Source organism: Danio rerio, chromosome 4 (genome assembly GCF_052040795.2).
Source record: "Danio rerio strain M-AB ecotype USA chromosome 4, GRCz13ab, whole genome shotgun sequence".
NCBI lineage: Eukaryota > Metazoa > Chordata > Actinopteri > Cypriniformes > Danionidae > Danio > Danio rerio.
This window is the reverse complement of record NC_141024.2, coordinates 69866807-69889761: the sequence shown is the minus strand read 5'-3', so window position 1 is coordinate 69889761 and position 22955 is coordinate 69866807. Positions and strand designations below refer to the sequence as shown.

The 22955-nt window shown below is 40.7% G+C and overlaps 2 protein-coding genes and 1 long non-coding RNA gene across 16 annotated transcripts in view; 1 reads left to right on the top strand and 2 right to left on the bottom strand.

Moving 5' to 3' along the window:
- The window catches only part of zgc:152938, a 422541-nt gene extending 421058 nt beyond the window's left edge, over positions 1-1483 (bottom strand). For all 14 annotated transcript variants that reach the window (XR_015482190.2, XR_015482191.2, XR_015482193.2 and 11 more), the window contains exon 1: positions 1223-1483. The gene's annotated coding sequence lies outside the window, so the exon portion shown is untranslated. The remainder of the gene's footprint in view (positions 1-1222) is intronic.
- The window catches only part of LOC148682386 (uncharacterized), a 104326-nt gene that overhangs the window by 34413 nt on the left and 46958 nt on the right, over positions 1-22955 (top strand). Inside the window, exons 5-6 of the mRNA XM_088650223.1 lie at positions 14147-14308; positions 14393-14598. Coding sequence (XP_088506349.1) covers positions 14147-14308; positions 14393-14598 — 368 coding nt within the window. The remainder of the gene's footprint in view (positions 1-14146; positions 14309-14392; positions 14599-22955) is intronic.
- Positions 15404-21071, bottom strand: LOC148682387 (uncharacterized). The gene is made up of 3 exons (XR_015942976.1): positions 19406-21071; positions 18832-18998; positions 15404-17545 (listed from the first exon to the last, which is right to left on the bottom strand). It is a non-coding gene; the product is annotated as an uncharacterized LOC148682387 (long non-coding RNA).

Genomic DNA, 22955 nt, shown 5'->3' with positions numbered 1-22955 from the left:
ATAAACTTTTAAAAGAATTTAAATTTAAACATTGACATTGTGTTTGTTTGTTTACATATAAAAGCACAGTAGTTTAAATTTTCAAACCATTTAAAAAGGTTTAAAGTGGCCGATAATAATAAATATTATTAATAACATTAATTAATCTGCCACGTTATTAAACTATGCAGAGCTGTAGCTACTTAATTAGGCCTACTACACTACTCTATTTCAATACTGGTCATTATGGTTTTATAGACAAGTCTTTTATTTTGATGTGGCGACGTGACATCATACGGAGGCTCCGCCCCCGTGTTCGCGATTCAGCATATGAAAGGTTTGTATTTGTAAGCTTTTATTGTAAACATCGATTAAAAATACATCAGTCAACGTTCTTACAAAATTATAAATAAACGGAATATTTTTCATTGTACTGGTACTTGTAACAATGAAATTACATTTGACAGTAATGCTGACCTAGCGTCAACATCATTACGGGTATAAATAGCAGCAAATTTGACATCTCTCATATTTACAAAATATATTATTTATTTATTTAAAAAAGTAAACTAGAAATTATGAAAAAAGAAAAAGTTGATTGTTACATGTCTACCTACAACATTTAAGACAGGAATCAAGTTATCTTGCTCTTAATTTCTGTTAATGCTGCCAAGGAGATCAAATCTTTAAAAAAGGACGCTTATGAATTCATTCACAACAAATACCGCAAAAAAAGTTAAACACGTTCTTGCAGCAACATTAAAGATGCTAAATATATATATATATATATACATATGTGTGTGTGTGTGTGTGTGGGGGGGGGGGGCGAATACAGAGAAATATTACTGAGGTAAAGTTGGTTTTACATTCACACATTCTCCTTAATAGTATCAAAAAAAAAAAAAAAAAAAAAAAAGTACCAAATTCTAAATATGGAATTCATATTATCAGCAAATGACTATCAAAGTAGAACATTGTTCAGTCAATTAAACGGCGCTAATAATGTTTTAAAGTCATTCTTACATGCGAATTCAGACCAAGTACCATGGTAAATAGTTTAGAGAGCGTGTCTGAGCGAACGTGAGAATATAAAACTTTACCTCAATGAAACAAAACAAAAAAAAAAAAACAGGAAAATGTTCCTCTTGATCGACTAAACTGCAGATTTGATTCGTTTGTTGCACAACATACCTCATTAATTATTTTAAACGCTTTAAATATTTATTTTACATTCTTCTCTTACCTGAGCTGTTGTTTACTCTCCTCTTAAACACAGAGAAAAACTCCTGCTGAAGCGACTGCATCCTCACACTGTTATAAAGATGGCGTTTATTAAAGAGGAGAATGAAGACATCAGGATTGTAGAAGTGTTCACAGTGAAACAAGAAGATCTTGAAGAACAAACAGGTTGGTTTTCATTGTCAAAACTGAACTCAAGTCGTTTGACCCTCATTTAGATCTGCAGCTCTACACAAGCGAAGGAGGGTTTAGAAGAATGGCATACGAGAGCCTCAACATGGCGTCACTGCAACATATAATCGCCTGAATGCCCAATTAGTCAAATCAGGTGTTTTTAATTAGGGTTAAATCTCCAATTTGAAAGCTGCGTCGCTTCAGGAACTGAGTTTAACACGGCTGTTCTAAATGTAGAGTAGGTACGATATAAGATTACAAAATATAACATCTATGTTACAGCCTATATATGTTTAGGACACTAGTTATATAATACAGCTAGAACATATTAAAGAGTTGTGACAACTGATGTTAACTTCAAGAATCTTCTCTTTAATTTATCAACAAAAGCAACTCCAGTACTCCAAAAAAGAAAAAAAAAACATAAATAATTCACAAATTATGGCTACAAATATGCAAATTTCAATAATAAAAAAAATTTAAATGCTCGAGGAGCAAAAAGGACCACCCAACGTTTAACGAACATTTAAAATGCATTATGGCTGTCTGGAATACTTCTGATTGTTCAGTGATGAAATTCCAAGATATTTTAATTTTAATCAATTAATCAGTGATTAATTAGTCAACCGGTGAATCGTAAGTCTGATCAGTGATTGGCTCCTGCACTGGAATGTGGGGCTTAATTCATCACATTAGCCCCTTTCACACATACAGACCTTTCCGGAAAATTACCGACAATTTTCCGGAAAGGTTGTATGTGTGAACAGGTCCTTTTTGAAAATACCGGTAAATTCGTTCTGGCTATTTTCCGGAAAGAGAAGTTGTAACATTACCGGCAATTTGCCGGAATGCTGCGCTGTGTGAATGTAGAAGGAATATTTCCGGAATAAGCGCGTGCACGTCTAGAACGTGCTGACGTAAGACTTCTGCTTTGGCCAATCACAACAGTCAGACGCATTTACGTCCGCGCGGTTTGTGAGAATAAAAGCCTTTGAATATTTTTCCAGACGCATTTAGCTGCTAGAAGTTAGTCAGATCACGTTTATATGTTCTCCTTAATGCCAACTGTGCAAATAATCATCGATGAAATGCTTATGATAAGCCGTTGTTTGTTTACCTTCAAGCTTTGCGTGTGCCCATGAAACAGCCTGTGAGCGCCTGCACACGTACATATTATGAACATCTCGACATGAGAAAGTGATCCTGTGAAAGTTGTTTACAATATTGATCATCAAAAGAGTTTGTAATTTAGTCAAATGTTTACAAATACAAGCGCAGCCGTTTAAAGCTCATTTGTGGTGAATGATGTCAGAATTTACCGGTATTTTGGAATGGATGTGTGAATGCTCTTTTCCGGAAAATTTCCGTGACGTCCTCGCCTGTGTGAACAGCGCTTTTTTGAATATACCGGTAAAGTCGTTCCGTAAATTTTCCGGATATTTACCGGTATCACTGTGTGAAAGGGGCTATTAACCACTTTTTCCCATTCAAAACTTTATTAGTGACATGTTTTGTGTATTCTAGTCTTTTACAGACCTTTTTCTTTGGAGCGTAAAATTACCCATTATGCTTTGCGTGTATGCGCAAGGAGCATGCTAAGAACTTCTGGTCGTCAGCTGATGCGTATAAACACATGGACACCTTTGAAACGATGGTTTTAATCTATTTTAACTGCTTTTAGCATCTTTGAACTAATACTGTTGTCGATCAGCACCACCTTCTGAGGTCCGTTCTTCATACGTGGATTACTCAGTTAGCTGGATTTGGATATTGACGATTTGACACGATCCAGGTTCGTTTCGTTCTTCAAAGCTCATCCGAGAGTTGTTGTCATGGAAACAGTTCTGCTAGCTCAAACCTGATCGGGAGCAGGTTCAATTCATATAAACAGGATTAGATCGGCTCAGTTCAAGCAAAGATAATACAGAAAGTATGTTCCGAATTCTGATATTTTCTTACAGTAGTAGTTATATACACTTGGGAAAATGGTACATATTTTTTAACTATATATATTAAGTTATAGTCATTAATAAAATAAATAAAGTTATACATATTAATAAAGCGTATGCAATCTGCACCCTCGAAATGAAAGTACAAAGACTGCCACCTGGTGGTGCAAAGAGAAAACTTATTGATATGAACTTTTTAGATCGCTTTAGTACAAATTGTGTATAATAGAAATGCACAACATGTGACTGTTTTTTAAAGCAATAATACATTTATGCAGTCATAAACATGTTTGGATAGTTAATATGCCAGTGATGCTTCACAAAAGTTGCAGACGCCTTTACCAATATGAAAATGCTTTTGTAAACAACCAGTTATTCTTTACATTGATTAAACGGCTACTATAATAAAGAAAATCTTTTCTAAATGTAGAACTAAATACATTGATTTGCATTGAAATACATGATGAATACTCTTGTCTTGACAAATGAAAGTGTAAAGCCTGCAGTTTACAACAAATGTGGAAAGTTCTTGTGTGTCATATTTAACAAACCGTTTACTGCTAATTTGATGTAATTTTGCTCACATGGATAATTGAATATTTCTCAGATGATGTCATTACGCTGCTGTGCCGTCAGCCAATCGTGGCATTGCTGATCATGATTTCGAGGATCGATAGATCTGTCCTTCACAACACACGCAGCGATCTCAGATCAGTTCATCCAGACATTCTAATCTGATTCGCGAACTTGTTTGAAGAACCAAATTAGCGAGAGATCAGTTATCAAGATGAAAAGATCCAGGATCTGCCAAATCATCTTAGATCATTTAAGCGAGGTACGAAGAACGGACCCCTGGACTGAATATTTAGAAATGCGATCTAATAGGATGGAAAACAATTGTGTGTGAGGCATTTCCCCCTTGTTGTCAGACGGCATCCTCAATGAAGCCTGTAAGAGCCATTATGTTTTTTGTAATGCTGTTTTTGACCACTGGGTGGAGTGGGGGTTTGGAGGAGTATATAGGTAGACAAAGACTTAGAACAACAGGTGTGTAATTAGAGGGAAGAACAACATTTTTTGACAAATGTAGTGACACAAATGACCATTTTGTCACTTGAGGTGTTGTAGGGTTGTTTCTGACGCGTGAGAGCTCAACAAACAATTGTCCTCCAAATACTGCTTATCAGATTTATTTTTTGCACAGACAGTTCTTATGGTTCAATTTCCACTCACAGTCTGATATATAAATGCTCATAAAATCACATTGAATGCCTCCATAAAGCTCTTTCAAACACGGTCAAAAAATGGCTTCTTTGTGGATCATCATGCATCATTTTTGGACTTTCTTGAGGAGCAGCCGTGATGAACTGAATGAATGAAACAAAGGTATGTGTAGCGCTACTTAATGAATGACTTTGTGTGCACACAATAGCGTAAATCCAATGCATTGGTTGCTTAAGTTTTAAAGTTGCTTAGGAGGCAAACGATTTCAGCTGTGAATATGAGTTTAATGAATTGTGATGATGATGGTGCTGCTACCTGTGAACAGACAGAGACTATTGTGCCATTTGAGAAGGTTGAAATAGAGCATGTGAGGGAAAAGCGGCTCATTAAGCTCACTCCTAAGGCTTTATTGGAAAAATTGGAAACTCTGCAAAAGACAAGAAAGTGTAAACTAAGCAAGGCAAAGAACTTAATGGCTATTATAAAGGATTTTATGTCCAACCGAGAATATGAAAAGGAGGTGCAGTGTTCTTTTGAGAAATTCATCAAATTGAGAGACGAAACAAAGGAAATGCACAATTCGGTGATGGTTCTTTTGCCCAGTGAAGAAAAGGAAAAACAACAAACATGGTTCAATGGAAAGATGTTGATTTGCGATGAGTTTGTAGATGATGTTGAGAAATGGTTGAGCGCTGAAAGTCAAGTTTCATGTTCTGGTGTTGATGCAAGGGTATGTCAAGAGGATGTTAATCCAGATGATAGCATTTCCAACATATCCTCATGTAAATCCAGTAAATCGTCCAGTAAGAAAAGTTCAAGCAGTGTACGTAGTGGGAGATCTTCTGCTGCTTCTGCACGAATCATGGCAGAGGCAGAGAAAGCTGCATTAATGGCTCGTGCAGCTGCTTTAAAGGAAAAGCATGCTTTGGAGGTACAACAAGAAAAGCTGAGACATAGACAAGAACAGCTGGATATTGATGCAGAGATTGCAGCCGCTACTGCAAAAATTGCTGTTTTAAATAATCAGTCTCTCAAAACCTGCACTGATGATATGAATGCATATTGTGATAAAGGAACTGTTACTCTCAACCCTCATGCAGAGGCATATATGCCAATAGAAGTCTCCCTGCAAGAAAGCTCAAGGAACGTGATTCAGCAAATTCACAGTGTGCCACAAATTGATCCTCATTTCACGTCACAAATGCAATCCTCAAGTGTAATGCAGAACAGTGATGGAATAATAACTTCGAACCTTTGTAGTATCTTGCAAAAACAAAATGAGATTACCACTCTGCTTGTACAACAACAACAATCCAGCACACTGCCTCAAAGAGATATTCCTGTGTTTGATGGCAATCCTCTGCAATATAAAACTTTTATGAGAGCATTTGAGCATGGAATAGAAGACAAAACCAAAAATAGTAGAGATTGTTTATACTTTCTGGAACAATATACACAAGGTCAGCCAAGGGAGATTGTGCGCAGTTGTCAGCATATGGATGCACAAAGAGGGTATGTGCAAGCTAAAGCATTGTTAAAGGAACATTACGGCAATGAATTCAAAATAGCTTCTGCATATGTAGAAAAGGTTTTGGCATGGCCTTCAATAAAATCTGAGGATGTAAATTCATTGCAGAGTTATGCTCTCTTTTTGCGTGGATGCTGTAATGTAATGGAAGAAATTGACTATATGGAAGAGCTAGAGATGCCAAGCAATTTGAAAACAATCATCATGAAGTTGCCTTACAAATTAAGGGAAAATTGGAGAACTGTTGCATGTGAGTTAATGGAAAGACGCAAGCAGAGAGCACGGTTTAAAGATATTGTGATATTTGTTGAACGTCAAGTCAAAATGTCATCAGATCCCTTGTTTGGTGATATCCAGAGTACCCAGCCTGTGCAACAGAAATTCCAACCTAAGACTAAAGTTAGAAACAGCTTTGCAACAACGGTTGTCACCAACAATAAATCAATTCAATGCTGTGAGACTGATTTAAGATCAAAGGCCCCAGTTGTATGTTTGTGCTGCAAACGTGATCACTTATTGGACCAGTGTACACAAATGCAAAACAAGCTGCATAAAGACAAATTGAACTTTCTAAAGGAAAAAGGTGTTTGTTTTGGCTGTCTTTCTTTTGGACACATAAGTAAAAGATGTGATAAGCGCTTGACTTGTACAGTGTGTGGTCAAAAGCATCCCAGCATTTTGCATATCCAACAAAAGGAAAGAGTGTGCACTCAAGAACAAAGTCATTCATCTTTAAGTAGTGCACATGTTGCCCTTACAACATGTGGTCAAACAGGGGCCGGTGACGATGGAGACTGTGCATTATCAATTGTACCAGTTCAAGTCAAATCCAGCAAGGGACAAACGGTAATTCAAACCTATGCATTTTTGGATCCTGGCAGTTCTGCCACATTTTGTTCAGAACGCTTAATGCATAGTTTGAAATTAAAGGGAAAGGAAACTAATATTGTTTTGAAAACAATGGGCAATCAAAGGGCTGTTAATAGCACTGTTTTGACTGGATTGGAAGTGTCTAACCTTCTTGATGACACCTTTTATAGTCTTCCAGAAGTCTTCACTCAAGAAAGAATGCCTGTATCCAGAGACAACATTGTCACTCAAAAGGATTTGGAAAATTGGCCATATCTGAAAGGTGTTGAGATTCCTCAAATTCCTGCTGATGTGGATTTGCTGATTGGAGCAAATGCTTCCAGGGTAATGGAGCCCTGGGAGGTTATAAACAGCAATGGAGATGGACCTTATGCAGTTAGAACCCTATTGGGATGGGTTGTAAATGGACCACTCCAAGGAAGCAGGAATAAGGTCAAATGTTCAGGTGTGACTGTTAACAGGATTTCTGTAAGAAAATTGGAGGATATGCTTGGTAAACAATACAATCATGACTTTAATGAGAATTCTGTTGAAAAGAAGGAAATGTCAAGAGAAGAGCATGCCTTTATGGAAAAGGTAAGCAAGTCAATTGAGTTTCAAGATGGACATTATAAATTGAATCTTCCTTTTAGGATGGAAATTCCCATGTTGCCAAACAACCTTTGTGTGGCTAAACAGCGCTTAATTGGATTGAAAAGGAAATTTGAAAGAAACAAGATTTTCCATCAAGAATATAAAGATTTCATGGATGAGGTAATTAAACACGGTTATGCCGAAATAGTACCGTTACATCAATTAAAACAGGATGAAGGGAAAGTTTGGTATATCCCTCACCATGGGGTTTATCACCCCAAGAAGCAAACATTAAGAGTGGTGTTTGATTGTGGAGCTGCCTTTAAAGGTACATCATTGAATGATCAGCTTCTGCAGGGTCCTAATCTGACAAATTCACTGTTGGGAGTTCTTGTGAGGTTTCGACAAGAGCCTATTGCATTTATGGCTGATGTAAAAGCAATGTTTCACCAGGTTAAAGTTGCAGAAGAAGATACTGACTTTCTTCGTTTCCTATGGTGGCCAGATGGTGATATCAATCAGGACTCTGTGGAATACAGGATGAAAGTGCATTTGTTTGGTGCTGTGTCGTCCCCAAGTTGTGCTTGCTATGCTTTACGTAGAACTGCTGAGGACAACAAAGATGACTTTCCTGAAAAGGTAATTGACACAATTTACACAAACTTCTACATGGATGATTGTTTGAAAAGTGTACCTTCTGAGGAAGAGGCCGTCTTGATGATCAAGGATCTCACAGATGTCTGCTTAGCAGGAGGTTTCCAGTTAATAAAATGGATCAGCAATAGCCGCATTGTGCTACAAAGTGTACCTGAAGAACACCGAGCACAGGGCATAAAAATGATGGATCTGGACAAGGACCAGTTGCCAATGGAAAGAGCTCTTGGTTTGTGGTGGTGTGTTGAATCTGACACTTTCAATTTTAAAATAACTAGCAAAGATCATCCTTGCACCAGGCGTGGTGTCCTGTCAAAGGTATGCTCTGTCTATGATCCTTTAGGATTTTTGGCTCCATTCACTCTTACAGCAAAAATTCTCCTGCAAGAGTTATGTAGGATAAGATGTGGATGGGATGATCTGCTACCCTCATATCTCCAAAGGCAGTGGTCTTTATGGTTAAAAGAGCTTGAGAAGATGGCAGATTTCAAGATGGACAGATGTCTAAAACCAGCAGGAATGGATGAACTTACCAACGTTCAGTTGCATCATTTTGCTGACGCAAGTACACTTGGATATGGCACTGTGACGTACCTTAGGATGGAGACAAAACATGATGTTCATGTAACATTCCTACTCAGTAAAGCTAGAGTAGCACCTTTGAAATCAGTAACTATTCCACGTCTTGAATTGACAGCTGCTGTGCTTGCTGCTCGAGTGGACAAAATGTTAAGGGCAGAGATGCAGTTTCCATTGGTTTATTCAGTATTCTGGACAGATAGTACGTCCGTGTTGAAATACATAAAAAATGAGGACAAACGTTTTCTTACCTTTGTCGCCAACAGGATCTCTGCAATAAGAGAAATTACAACACCATTACAGTGGCGATACATACCTACGACTCAAAATCCAGCAGACTGTTGCTCCAGAGGTCTGAAAGCAGATCAGCTATTAACAAACAGAGAATGGATCAATGGACCAAGTTATCTGTGGAAACCAGTGGAAGAATGGCCAGCACAAATATTTGATTCTGCTCTTAAAGCAGATGATCCTGAAGTCAAGAGGAACATATGTGTAAATAGCACTCTTGTTAGTGAACAGTCAAATGCTACTCATAGGCTGATTACTCATTTGTCAGACTGGACAAAGTTGAAGGTTGCTGTTGCTTGGCTCTTGAAATTAAAGACAGTTCTGAAACAACGAAGTCAAAAGAGAAAGGAAATTCAAGCCTCTTTAGACTCTTCTGGAGTAACTTCTAAAAAGACGGAGAAAGAACTTCGAAAACTAACTGGTTCTGTGGTTACACCAAATTTAAGTTTGCAGGATGTGAATGAAGCTGAAGTAGCTATTGTTGCATTCAGTCAAAGGCAACAGTTTAAAAAGGAAATCGATGCTCTGTCAGTTTCACCTGTTTCAAAAATAAGCCGAGACAGCAAGCTGTATAAATTGGATCCCGTCTATCAAGACGGTATTTTGAGAGTAGGAGGACGATTGAGAAATTCTGCTATGCCGGAAGAAAGAAAGCATCCGATCATTCTGGCTAAGGATCAGCATATTGCCACGCTCATCTTGCGTCATATACACCAACAGTTAGGTCACAGTGGAAGAAATTATATGCTTTCAGAGCTGAGGAAAAGATATTGGATCATTAAGGGTAATGCAGCTGCCAGAAGGATTATATCGAGTTGTGGCCATTGTAGACGTTTTGGAGTTAAGGTGGGTGAGCAGAAGATGGCAGACTTGCCAAAGGAACGACTCCTTCCCGATTTGCCTCCATTTTCGAATGTTGGGGTGGATTATTTTGGTCCTGTGGAAGTTAAAAGAGGACGCTCCATTGTAAAACGTTACGGAGTCATCTTTACTTGCATGGCAAGTCGAGCAGTTCATCTGGAAGTCGCCTACTCATTGGACACTGATTCATGTATTAACACTCTTCGAAGATTTATCTGCAGACGAGGGCAAGTAACTCAAATAAGATCAGATAATGGTACCAACTTTGTTGCCGCAGAAAAGGAATTAAAGGAATCACTGAGATCATGGAATCAAAACAAGATTCAAAGGGCAATGCTCCAGAAAGGTGTCCAGTGGAGTTTCAATCCTCCAGGAGGTTCGCATTATGGTGGAATCTGGGAACGTGTAATCAGAATGGTCAAAAGAATTTTGAATTCCATCCTACATCAGCAGATTTTGGATGATGAAGGATTCCATACTGTACTATGTGAAATTGAGGCCATTCTAAATGATCGCCCAATAACTAAGTTGTCAGATGACCCCAATGATTTGGAGCCACTTACTCCAAACCATCTTCTTCAGATGAAAGGTAAACCAGTATTACCACCTGGATTATTTGAAAAATCTGAATTATACAGCAAGAGGAGATGGAAACAGGTCCAGTATATGTGTGACTTATTCTGGAAAAGATGGACAAATGAATATTTGCCTTTGCTTCAAGATCGGCAGAAATGGAATAAGGAAAGGAGAAACTTTGTTCCTGGTGACATTGTTGTCATTGTGGACTCGTCTGCCCCTCGAGGGTCTTGGTTAATGGGGCGAATTCTGGAGGTTTTTCCAGATAAAAATGGACTTGTTCGTTCTGTGCGAGTACAAACTAAAACCAGTGTACTTGAGAGACCCGTGACAAAACTTTGTCTGTTGTATGACAACATGGAAATATAATGGACTGATGGTAAAGACTGTTAAATTTGACACCTACACAGAATTGATTAATGCAATGTTTATAGTGTTGCTTTAATGGCTCTTTGTATGTACATTGTTGAATTGTTATGTCTACCTGCCATGTACAATTAGGGGCCGGGGTGTAAGAGCCATTATGTTTTTTGTAATGCTGTTTTTGACCACTGGGTGGAGTGGGGGTTTGGAGGAGTATATAGGTAGACAAAGACTTAGAACAACAGGTGTGTAATTAGAGGGAAGAACAACATTTTTTGACCGTGTTTGAAAGAGCTTTATGGAGGCATTCAATGTGATTTTATGAGCATTTATATATCAGACTGTGAGTGGAAATTGAACCATAAGAACTGTCTGTGCAAAAAATAAATCTGATAAGCAGTATTTGGAGGACAATTGTTTGTTGAGCTCTCACGCGTCAGAAACAACCCTACAACACCTCAAGTGACAAAATGGTCATTTGTGTCACTACAAAGCCTCGTCATCGCTATAGTCAACAGTTTCTCTTTCTTTCAAATATATCACCAGCCCAAACACATGTAATTCACCAAAATGTTTGACACACACACATAGCCTACTGTAATGTCGCACTAACACATTGATTTAATAACTTTCACAAAGTGAAAATAAAGTGACATTTTGAAATGACAGAAAAACACAAACCGGGGTAAATACAACACGCGAAACATAAACGGCTTGCGATTAGAATCAACAGCAAATCAGCCAGCAGAGTATCAGTAACAGACTTTTATTGGTCATTTCCCTGCTGAAAAATCCAGCTTAAACCAGCCTATGCTGGTTAGCAGGTTTAGTTGGTCGACCAGGCTGGTTTTAGAGGGTTTTTGGCCACCTCCAGGCTGGTTTCCAGCCTGGTCTTAGCTGGTCAGGCAGAGAGATGACCAGCTAAAACCAGCTTGACCAGCCTAGCCAAGCCTGGAGCCCAGCCAAAACCAGCTATATCCAGCTTAAACCAGGCTGGTCAAGCTGGTTTTAGCTGGATTTGGCTGGTCATTTTCCAGCCTGACAAGCTAAGACCAGGCTGGAAATGGCTGGAAACCAGCCTGGAAAGGGCCCAAACCCCTCTAAAACCAGGCTGGTCAACCAGCTAAAACCAGCCAACCAGCCTAAGCTGGATTAAGCTGGATTTTTCAGCAGCGTTTTGTAAATTGCATGACTTGCATATCTGTTAAGTTTCAGTCCAGTAATTTGGTTTGCTCTATGATGCAGTGAAGTATTGCGTGCGTGTGTGTGTGTGTGTGTGTGTGTATTGAAGAGCCACTGAGCTATCAGCTGACAGGCTGGGGACACACACACACACACACACTGTATTTATGACAGCAGACACGTGAGCTAGGAGAACGTTTTTCTCTCGCGCTTGAACCACATCTGACAGATTATAATGGCTTTAACATACACTTTTCCGAAGTTGTGTCACAAAACCACTCTGTGATTCACTCAAAATGCTATTGAAACCCATTTTCGCAGTGCAAATTACCAGATGTAAAGGGTGTAAATGGAAGTTCTAAGCATTCAGCAGCCAAGAAAAATGTCTTTAATACGAAAGTTAATGTATGCTTCATTCACTGCTATAGTTGAACTGAATTAACTAAATTGGCCGTAGCTTATGAGTGTGTGTGAATGTGAGAGTGTATGGGTGTTTCTCAGTACTGGTTTGCGACTGGAAGGGCATCCGCTGTGTAAAACATTTGCTGGAATAGTTGGTGGTTCATTTAACTGTGGCAAATGAATGAATCATTATATTAACAAAAACTTTGCAAACCTCTACTAATTTTGGCCACCATGGTAAACAGCTCCTCGCGGAGACTGCCGTCTAAACCAGAACGCCACAGCACCCGCGAGACCTATATGAGACGGGCCGAGGGAGAAGGAGATGGAAAAAAAAGGAAGAAAGACAGAGTAGACAGAGAAAGGGGAGAGAGGAAAAAGAACAAAAAATTGGGGTTCGGTTCTCCAGACACGCTGCCACTCGGTCCTCCACCAGCTGAGAGATGCGACGACGTGCTGGGAGCCCTGTGGAGGAATCTATCCACCCGTTCGTCTTCTGGCGTCCGGCGGCGGTTCTCCTGGCTGGCTGGCGGCATTTCTGGTCTCCTGCTCCGCTCCCGCTTCAGTGGACGGATGCAGGCTCTGGCATCATGGCGGATCGCGGCGACTCCCCCGGGTTCTGTGGGATGGCTCCCTTCAGCACTTTCCCCTCGGGTGGTGAGCCCCGTGTCCCCTGCTCCTTCCCATGCTGGGAGACGGCAGCAGGCAGATCCTTTCCTCGCCAGCCTCAGGCCGCCCCGGCACTCTGGGCAGACGACCGGGTTTCTCCCCCACTCGGGTTAACTCCCAAACACTCGCCCCTCTCTCTCAGCGACGAGGGCATCTGGACAACGCGTCCGTCCTTCTCCCAAGCTTCGGCACCACTGTAATAAAGTTCACGGCTCTTTGGCCGCCGGGAAGAAGGAGGCGGAGAACCGACGCAGTTTTTAACTGATTTATTAATAACAGTGACGGCAGCTCCTCACGGAGGCTGCCATCTAAACCAAAACAAACGGAAAGCAAAAGTAAAATATGTCCGTGCCCGGTCCTCTCTCGGCTTCCTCTGCCATCGGTCCTCTTTTTATGGTCCAGAGCTCCTTCCGTGGGATCCGAGGCAGGTGCGCACCGCAGGTGTATCCACCTACGCGGTGGCCTCACTCCGGTCCCACAGCTCTCGGCCACGCCCCCTCGCCACACACGTTTACCTTAAATGCACACAATAGTGAAGCATCAACATAGTTAGTTTGTGGTTAGCTTAGTTTAGCTAAAAAAAAAACAAACATTTGTTTTATCCGTAGTAAAAGGGTGGGTGAATTTGGTAAGGGCAGCACCTTAGCACTTAACCTTGCAGGAATCCTTTTGAGTCTAAAGGATTTGCTGGTTTTCATGTTTGTTGCTTGTGCCTGGTTGATGGTAACTTGTCTTCACTGATTTAGGACTGATGACACTGAAAGATGAAACTGAAGATCTGGATGAAAATGAAGAGAAGGACCAATATGAAAAGCACGATGATTTAAAGACGGAAGAACAATCCACGTTGACTAAGAAGACTTCATCACAGAAAACCAAACCTAACTCTTTTTTCTCTAGCCATCATTGTGGAAAAGGTTTGAACAGTCAAACATATCCTGAAGACCGCATAAGAGTTCGCCGTGGAAAGAAACTTTATATGTGCCAACAGTGTGGGAAAAGTTTCAGTCACAGACGACATCTTGAAGTTCACATGAGAGTTCACACCGGAGAGAGACCTTTCATCTGCCAGCAGTGTGGAAAGTGTTTCACCCAAAAACAAAATCTCAGTATTCACCAGAGAGTTCACACCGGAGAGAAGCCTTACACCTGCAAGCAGTGCGGAAACAGTTTCACACAAAAGCATTCGTTTGAAGTACACGCAAGAATTCACAACGGAGAGAAGCCATATCCCTGCCCGCAGTGTGATAGGAGATTCAATGTAAAACAAAACCTTGAGGTTCACATGAGAGTTCACACCAGAGAGAAACCGTTCACCTGTCAGCAGTGTGGAAAGACTTTTGCTCATGTACAGTCATTGAATAGCCATAAACGAGCTCACACTGGAGAGAAGCCGTACGCGTGCTTCCTGTGCGGAAAGAGTTTCACTCAAAAACAAAATCTTGATCTTCACAAGAGACTTCACAGTGGAGAGAAGCCTTACGCGTAACTCTTTTCATTCAAAAAGGAAACATGCAAATTAGAGCTATTCACCAATCTGTTTGGATCTGAAAACCCAAGATTCTACGTGATAGGTTTAGGTCCAAGATTTTGACATGCTTCAGAGACAGGTCAGGTTTGGTGTTTATTGTGAACGACATTGATTTTTGGGAATGGTTGGATTGGAAAATCAATGCTGTCTAGTTTGTTTGGACTCAATTTATGCACAGCAGATTTGGGTATTTTGGGAGCTTAGTGTGGGTGATAATCGACTAAAGAGGACAATGCAATTCAGTGTTTTAAGACAAGGGTGTCCAAACTCCTGGAGGAGGCCAGTGTCCTGCAAAGTTTAGTTCCAACCCCAATCAGACAAACCTGGGCTTGCTAATCAAACTTTTACTAGGCTTTCTAGAAACATGGTGTGTTAAGGCAAGTTGGAGCAAAAATCTGCAGGACATCGGCTCTCCAGGACTGAGTTTGGACAGCCCTGCTCTAAGCATTTTGATGGATTAACATTCATAAGTTGTTCTGGCACTTTTAATTTGTTTTCTTTTAGAGACGACCCTTAAACTTTAATGAAGTAAAGTAAGCATTGTGAAGTACCATTTCTCGAAATTGGTCCTGAGTATCAAGGATAGGAGAGTTTGGGTCATTCACTCATCTTTCCTAATCTTCATCCTTATGCTGCGTTCACACCAGACGCGGAATGTGCGTCAAGCGCGAGTGATTTACAAGTCAATGCAAACGTGCGAATAGACATACTGAGATATTTCAGCAGTACTTCAAATTGAGCATGTCCCAGTTTGATGACCTGTTGTCTTGTGTCAGCAGGAGGATTTCCCCTCGGGACACCAACTACAGGCACTATGGCATAATCAGGCCATACTAGAGCAAGCTTCTGATTGGTTAAAGCGAGCAATTCAAGCATTAACTGCGTCAAACTCCCAAAATGCTCAAGTCGTATCATGTCATTTGCTCGATTTGCGTCATTCGTGCCGCAGGATGTCTATTCGCGTATTTGCATTGACTTAACATGTACATCACTCTTGCTTGATGCTTCATCCACATCAGGTGTGCACACACCATAATGGTGTTCAGTTGGGTTGAGGTTAGGACTCTGGGCAGGCCACTGCAGTTCCTCCACACTAAAGACCTCATTGCTGTTTTTTGGAGCTTTCTTTGTGCATTGGTAGACATTCATATTGTAACAGGAAGGTTCCATCCCAAAATCCGTTCGCACAAAGTTGGGAACGTGAAATTGTCCAAAATGTTTCGGTATGCTTAAGTATTAAGAGTAAAGCCTGGTTTATACTTCTGCGTCAAGTGACCGGCGTAACTCACGGCGGAGGCAACGCGCTTGGCTGTGCATTTATACTTCTGCGCGCTGTCTCTGTCGGTCTGCATTAACACTTCCATAACGCTAGTTGGCAGTGAGGTGTAAATGTTCCTCTGTGTCGAGTTTCTTTGCTTCTGTTTTGCTTTTCCTGAACACTTCCTGGTTGTAAAAGTGACTCAAACTCGCTCATTTTGAGGCAGGAACCGGCGGACGTGCAACAACTTTAACTATGAGGTAAACACAAAACAAAACTTTCCATCCGGAGCTCCTTCACGGGACTCCACACTTGTAAACAATTGCTCGCACCATTCGCGCGGCTCTCGGTCCCGCCCAGACTCGTCAGCGATACCAAGCCGACCAATCACAGAGCTTGCGCTATGCGTCGTTGCGACGTGTAGTTACAAATTTTGAGAGGTGCACGTCAGCGACGGCCACGGCGAAGGGCTATGCGTCAGCGCCGTTTGACGCAGAAGTATAAATCAGCCTTTACTTTCACTGGTACAGACTAGAGAGTAACCGAGCCCAAACCCCTAAAAAACAAAATTTTAACAATGATTATTGTTAAAGTGGAATTTGTGTTTAAGGGCTTATTATTGACATGTCATCGCTCTTCAGAGTAAAACTGAAACTGTGTCATTACTTTTTCTGTATGTCAAGCTATTTGTTTCCTCAGGACCTTCAGGCCCATCCAAGAAGACCTCTCATGTGGAACTGATGCTACTTGAACAGTTGTCACTATATGTGAATTTCACTGTGTTAAAGAATAAATTATTTTAATATTCTATTGTATAAAAGAGACTTTTTATGTTTGGTAAACTCCCAATGGAAAGACGTTTATTGTACCTTTCTGATAAGATCCCTGCTAGGGAGCAGAACAGCCTTAAAGTAGATGCGTATTCTTTGTGTATGTTTGTGCTGTTCTGTCTGGGTTTTAACCCAGGGGTTCCCAAACTTTTCAGCACGCGACCCCTAAAATAACAATGCCAGTGACTCGCGACCCCCAATATCCTCTGAGGTGGTTATAAATACAGAAAACTTGCATTCAATGGCGCACACACACACCAATAGACCCAAGTCTATTCTTCGTTTAATTTTTTTATGTATGTCAGTGCTGTAAATGGGCCAGAAAGTTTAACCTGGTGTTATAAAATCAATCTGCTGCATCTGACGCTATTGCTGTCTTTAATATAATGTATTTACCCTAGGGGTCGCAATCCAATAGAACAAGTAAATAAGCTACTATAGTAACTATAAACGACTGTTTTTTTCTCTTCAGTTGGTTATGGATAAAATATGGTAATTCTTATGGCCTAATAATAATAAGTAGATTTTTGGAAATCACCAGGCGACCCCCCTTCATTGTTCCGCGACCCCTCAAGGGGTCCCGACCCCCACTTTGAGAACCACTGTTTTAACCAATAAGGTAAAACAGCTCTATGTATGACGCGGTTAGTAACGTTATGTTAGTGTATAACTGTTGTTGTTTTGAGGTTGTGCAAGCGTTGAAGCTGGCTTCCCCTAATGAAACTGCAAACTATCTTCAGTAAACTTTCTTAGATTGAATCTCTGACTCTGGCTACTCTTCATCTGACACACCAGTAGTTTTTGGGGTTAAAACTGTCTGTAGGAGCCATTTGGCAACTTTGCTCATTGTTCCACTTGGTGGTGCTCTTTAAACAGGCTTTATGAATGGGAACGAACATTCAGGTAACAGGTGTTGCTAGACGGAAGGGAGCACGTACAGTTTTGACCACACACTCACACACACACTTTCACACACACAAACACAAACAAACGCTCGCGCGCATTCACACAGAGAGCCACACACATTCATTCATGCTTTAGCGTGACGGTTTTGTTTGTAAGTCACGATATGTGGCGGTGTTTGACTTCTACGAACGGAAACTTACCTGGAAGAAAATTTTTGAACTATTGGAGTTTGCAAGTGCAATAAACATAAACATCTACGGAAACAAGTAAGACTGTTCATTTCATTTACACTTCATAATCCAGAGGACAGTGTGCGTCAGCTGGGTGCCTGTCTAACAACATCTCGGGGACTTCAAGCAATAGGCTTAGCCTCTACACCAGGTGTCTCAAACTCGCGGCCCGCGGGCCATTTGCGGCCCTCAGTGCAATATTTTGTGGCCCGCGCCGACCGATGTACACTGACAGAATCAGCGGAGCGGGGAGAGAGAGCGCTCCCCGCTCCGCTGATTCTATCCGTACACAGCGGTCACTGGCATTCCCCACCCGCCGTGTAAACAAAGGGGCGGGGGTGCCGGTGACGTCACCACGCACCCCGCCCCTTTGTTAGACGCTGTGACGGGCGAGAAGTGTTAGGAGGGAACTCGCGCCGGCCAGAACCAAGGTAAGCTGTTCCCGCCCCTGCCTGCCACTTAGCTACCTATCTGCAGCCTGCCACCTACCTAGCTACAGCCTGCATCTTATATATATTATAGGTAGATACAGACTGATGTGACTGGAGTGGGGTGGGGGTGTTTTATTTATACATATATACGCTTTTTTTAGGTGAGGGAATGGAAGTTTTGAGTGAGTCTAGACAGGTCTAGACTTAATGATGATCATCTTCAAGCCATACTGAGGGTCTCGACTGCTTCCGCTCTAAAGCCAAATGTGGTTCAGATTTGTGAGAAGAAGCCCTGTCAAGTCTCTGGCAGCAAGGAGTAGGCAAAAGATGCCATGTTCAGAAGAACTGTTCATAATCTTCACTCAATGTTCTATTAATGTTCAGGACACTTCATGTTCAGAAGAAATAATTAAAACTGTTAATAATGACATTTGAGGACTTTTTTTTGTGAAATCCCTTATGCGGCCCAGCCTCACCCAGACTTTGCCTCCTGCGGCCCCCAGGTAAATTGAGTTTGAGACCCCTGCTCTACACTGTCCGTCCCCAACACTTTACCTTTGGCACAAAGCAGTCAATATGGTACAAGTACCAAGACAGATTGTTCACTCCACACACTCAGAAATAAAGGTACGCGAGCTGTCACTGGGGTGGTACCTTTTCAAAAGGTACAAATTTGTACCTAAAAGGTCCATATTAATACTGTCACGGTTTATGGATCTGTGTGTTCCTCCTGTATGTTATGTATCTTGCCTTGTGTGTTGTCATGTGTGAGGGTGTGTGTTTGTTTACCTTTTGTGTTGACAGCCTGCTATAGGATCAGCTGATGTCATCAGCTGACTTAATCATCTTCCAGCTGGTCCTTATTTGCCTGGCTATATATTTCCTCATGTTGTATGTTCTGGTTATCAGTCCGTTGTTTGTCTTGTTCCTGTCTGTTGTTTTCCAGAATCCTTCGTTGTTCATTGAAGTCTTCATTGTGACCCGTGGCTCTCTTGTTTTGAACTTTCTTGTCTCTAGTTCACTCCAGTGATATCCTTTGTTACATTTTTCAGTTTTATTAAACACTTGCAATTGGATCCTTTTTCGTCTAGTGTTGTGACAAATACAGTAAAGGTACATATTTGTACCTAAAAAGTACAAAGGTTTTCCTCTTAAACTTTTTAGGTACTAATATGGACCCTTCAAGTACAAATGTGTACCTTTTAAAAAGGTACCACCCCAGTGGCAGCTCGCGTACCTTTCTGAAAGTCCAGAGAACAAGTCTCCTCTTTTCTTGAGTCAGCGGTGGGCTGCTTAACACGGCATCCCAACACTGTATTCACATTGTACTTGCTGTTAAAAAGCTTTGATGCAGCTGCTTAGCCTTGGAAACTGTTCATGAGCCTAATCTGCAGGCCACAGGTTATCTCGAGCAGCCCTGCTTTAGATGAAATCTGAAAGACCTCTAATCCTCAATAGGCAGGAAGAGTTGTCTAGAAGGGTGTCAAAAACATCCTCAGTGGTTCAGTGTTTTAATATTTTCAAGCTAAAAGTATGCAATTGTGCACACAAAAACAAAAATAGCAACTTTATTCAATAATTTTTCCAGATTAGTGTCACAGCACACGCTGTGCTGTTCTTGAATGTGCATAACAATCCATAGCAGAGCTGACGTGTACCCTGAATGTGCCACTTTTGGCCTATTTCCACTGAAGGATACGCTTCGGTACGCTTTTATGGCCGTTTCCACTGTCAAAAGGTACCTAAAAGTGAACCATACCATGCCACTTTTTGGGTACCCTTTGCAAAAGGTACCCAGCCTGGCAAAAGGGTACGAAAAGGCAGAGCTAAATGAGTAGCCGAACGCTATCGGTTTACAGAGATACGTCACTTGGTCATGTAACAAGCCAGAATGAAAACAAAGGAAGCGCCATGTTTTAAATACACAGCCGAGACATTACACCGTAATAATATATACATATAATAACAAGCCATGGCCGACACGAGCTCAAACAAACCTTGCCGTCGTCTTGATGAACAGCCACAAAGCCAAAAAAGAAAAGCTGATTCTACCCAGTCAGGCCCGGATTGGCTAATTGGGAGGACCGGGAGAATTCCCGGTGGGCCAGTCTGTTTTTTGGCCGCGAGGGCCGGTGTCCCTAGCTCCAGAATCTGTTGCAGTCACACTTTTTAAATTAATGTATTTATTTACTTGACCACAGTCTTCTTATTCATTATTTTACCGCAGCTCTGCTCTTTTTATCTATTTTCTCGCAGCCTCATGAGCAAGATGCAGCCTGCAGGTTAATGATGATATAACTCAGATGAGTCATCTCTTAACGTACAGCTGTTGTGGTTGAGTGCTTAGCACGTTAGGTTGTGACGCCACTGACCTGGGTTTGATCCTTGTCTGAAAAGTTGATTTTGTCATTATTATTGTTAAGACATATAATACTGTTAGGGTTGTTGAACATTCGAAGTTCTAAAGCAGCTGTTTTCTCAAAAAAAAAAAAAAAAAGATGTGATAGTGTAATTAGAAACTGAACTGGAAATGACCTTATTTTAATATAGTCAGTCGTGAACTGAGTGTCATGACTGTGTTTGTCCACCAGATGCCACTGTAGTTCGCCAGCAAACCCCAGCGGACTACATTTCCATACATTCTTTCGCACACACACCTGGTCTGTCATCTACACTGATTTACTACCACAGCTGTCTCCATTCTCTGTGATTACCTGAACTATATATTCAGTCATTCATGCTCTGTTGGTCGTTGTCGTTCTTGGTATGTTGTTCCTGTAGCTTGTCAAAGTCTAGTTCGAGTTAATCTGTCTTAGTTTCTTGTTTTGTTTTGTTTGTTTGTTTGCTTGCTATTTTGTTACTTTCTTACTTTGATTTTGGGATTTTTGTCACTGTCACTGCACAATACATCAAATAAACTGCACTTGGATTCTACATAGTGGTGGGCAAAGCGAGGCTTTGTGAAACACTGAAACTATCGAAGCAAATGTGTCGAAGCTTCGAAACGTTTCGAAACACCACTCTACGGTGACACCTAGTGGTCATTTTATTTGTATTTCACTGAAACAGCTTCAGCAAAGAACAATTGGGCAAATTGAGGTATGAAACCCCTTTTTGTTGGCTTAATTAAGCAAATGGTTTAGTCGAGCGGTTAGAGTTCGTGACCACCATGCGGCAATAATGGGTTTGAATCCATACTGATACAGTTATTTTGAAATGCTTTAATACCAGTTGGTAATGCTTTGGTATTGTTAGTGGTGGGCAAAGCGAGGCTTCGTGAAACACTGAAACTATCGAAGCAAATGTGTCGAAGCTTCGAAACGTTTCGAAACACCACTCTACGGTGACACCTAGTGGTCATTTTATTTGTATTGCACTGAAACAGCTGCAGCAAAGAACTGTTGAGCAAATTGAGGTATCAAACCCCACTTTGTAGCCCTGAATAATGAAATGGTTTAGTTGAGCGGTTAGAGTTTGTGACAACCATGTGGGAATAATGGGTTCGAATCTAGGCTAATACAATTGTTTTGAAATGCTTTATTACCAGTTGGGAATGCTTTGTTATTGTATCGCTTTGTTTCAACATTGCTCTGACATCTGAATAAACACCTTGTAGATAAATTTGTATTGTTTTGTTCATAAAACAGGGTTGTTACTAGATACAGTTGTGGCCAGAAGTTAACAACAATTATTTATATTATTAATTAAATTTCCCATTGTATTTTATTAACGTCTATCCAAAACCTAAACCCATCACAGTACTGTAAAAATATGAATTATTGTTTTACAGTGTTACAAAAAAGATGCTAAATTGATGGCATATCCGCAGCTGTATCCTATCGAGACTACACCATAAAACAGTAACATGATTAAAATACATAAAATCATGATTTTGGAGTATTTGTACTAGTCGAGATTCGAACCCAAAATAAATTTGAAATACAGCACCATAGTGTACACGCACAGTCCACTAGGCCATACTAGATAGTATCATATTGAAGATCATGCCAGTCAAATGCAGATTCTCCGGGTCTTGAAACGCCTCTGAAATGATCGATGCTTTGAATCGCTTTTGTCACGTGACCAAGTGTTTCGAAACACTTTAGTCACGTGACCTGGGTGTTTCGGATCATGCTTCGGTGCAGTGTTTCGAAACACTTGCGCTTCGGGATCTCGACACTGTGTCAAAACGTCAGTTTCACGTCAGCCATCCCTAGGTATTGTATCGTTTTGTTTCAACATTGCTCTGACATACGAATAAACACCTTGTAAATAAATTTGTATTGTTTTGTTCATAAAACAGGGTTGTTGCTAGATCAGATACAGATGTGGCCAGAAGTTAACAATAATTATTTATATTATTAATTCAATTTCCTATTGTATTTAATTAACGTCTCCTTCACACTGTTATAAAGATGGCTCCTAACGTCTATCCAAAACCTAAACCCATCACAGTACTGTAAAAATATGAATTATTGTTTTACAGTGTTACAAAAATGATGCTAAATTGATGGCATATCTGCAGCTGTATCCTATCTACACCACAAAACAGTAACATGATTAAAATACATAAAATCATGATTTTGGAGTATTTGGGATTCGAACCCAAAATAAGTTTGAAGCACAATACCAATGAGCTCACGCACTGTCCACTAG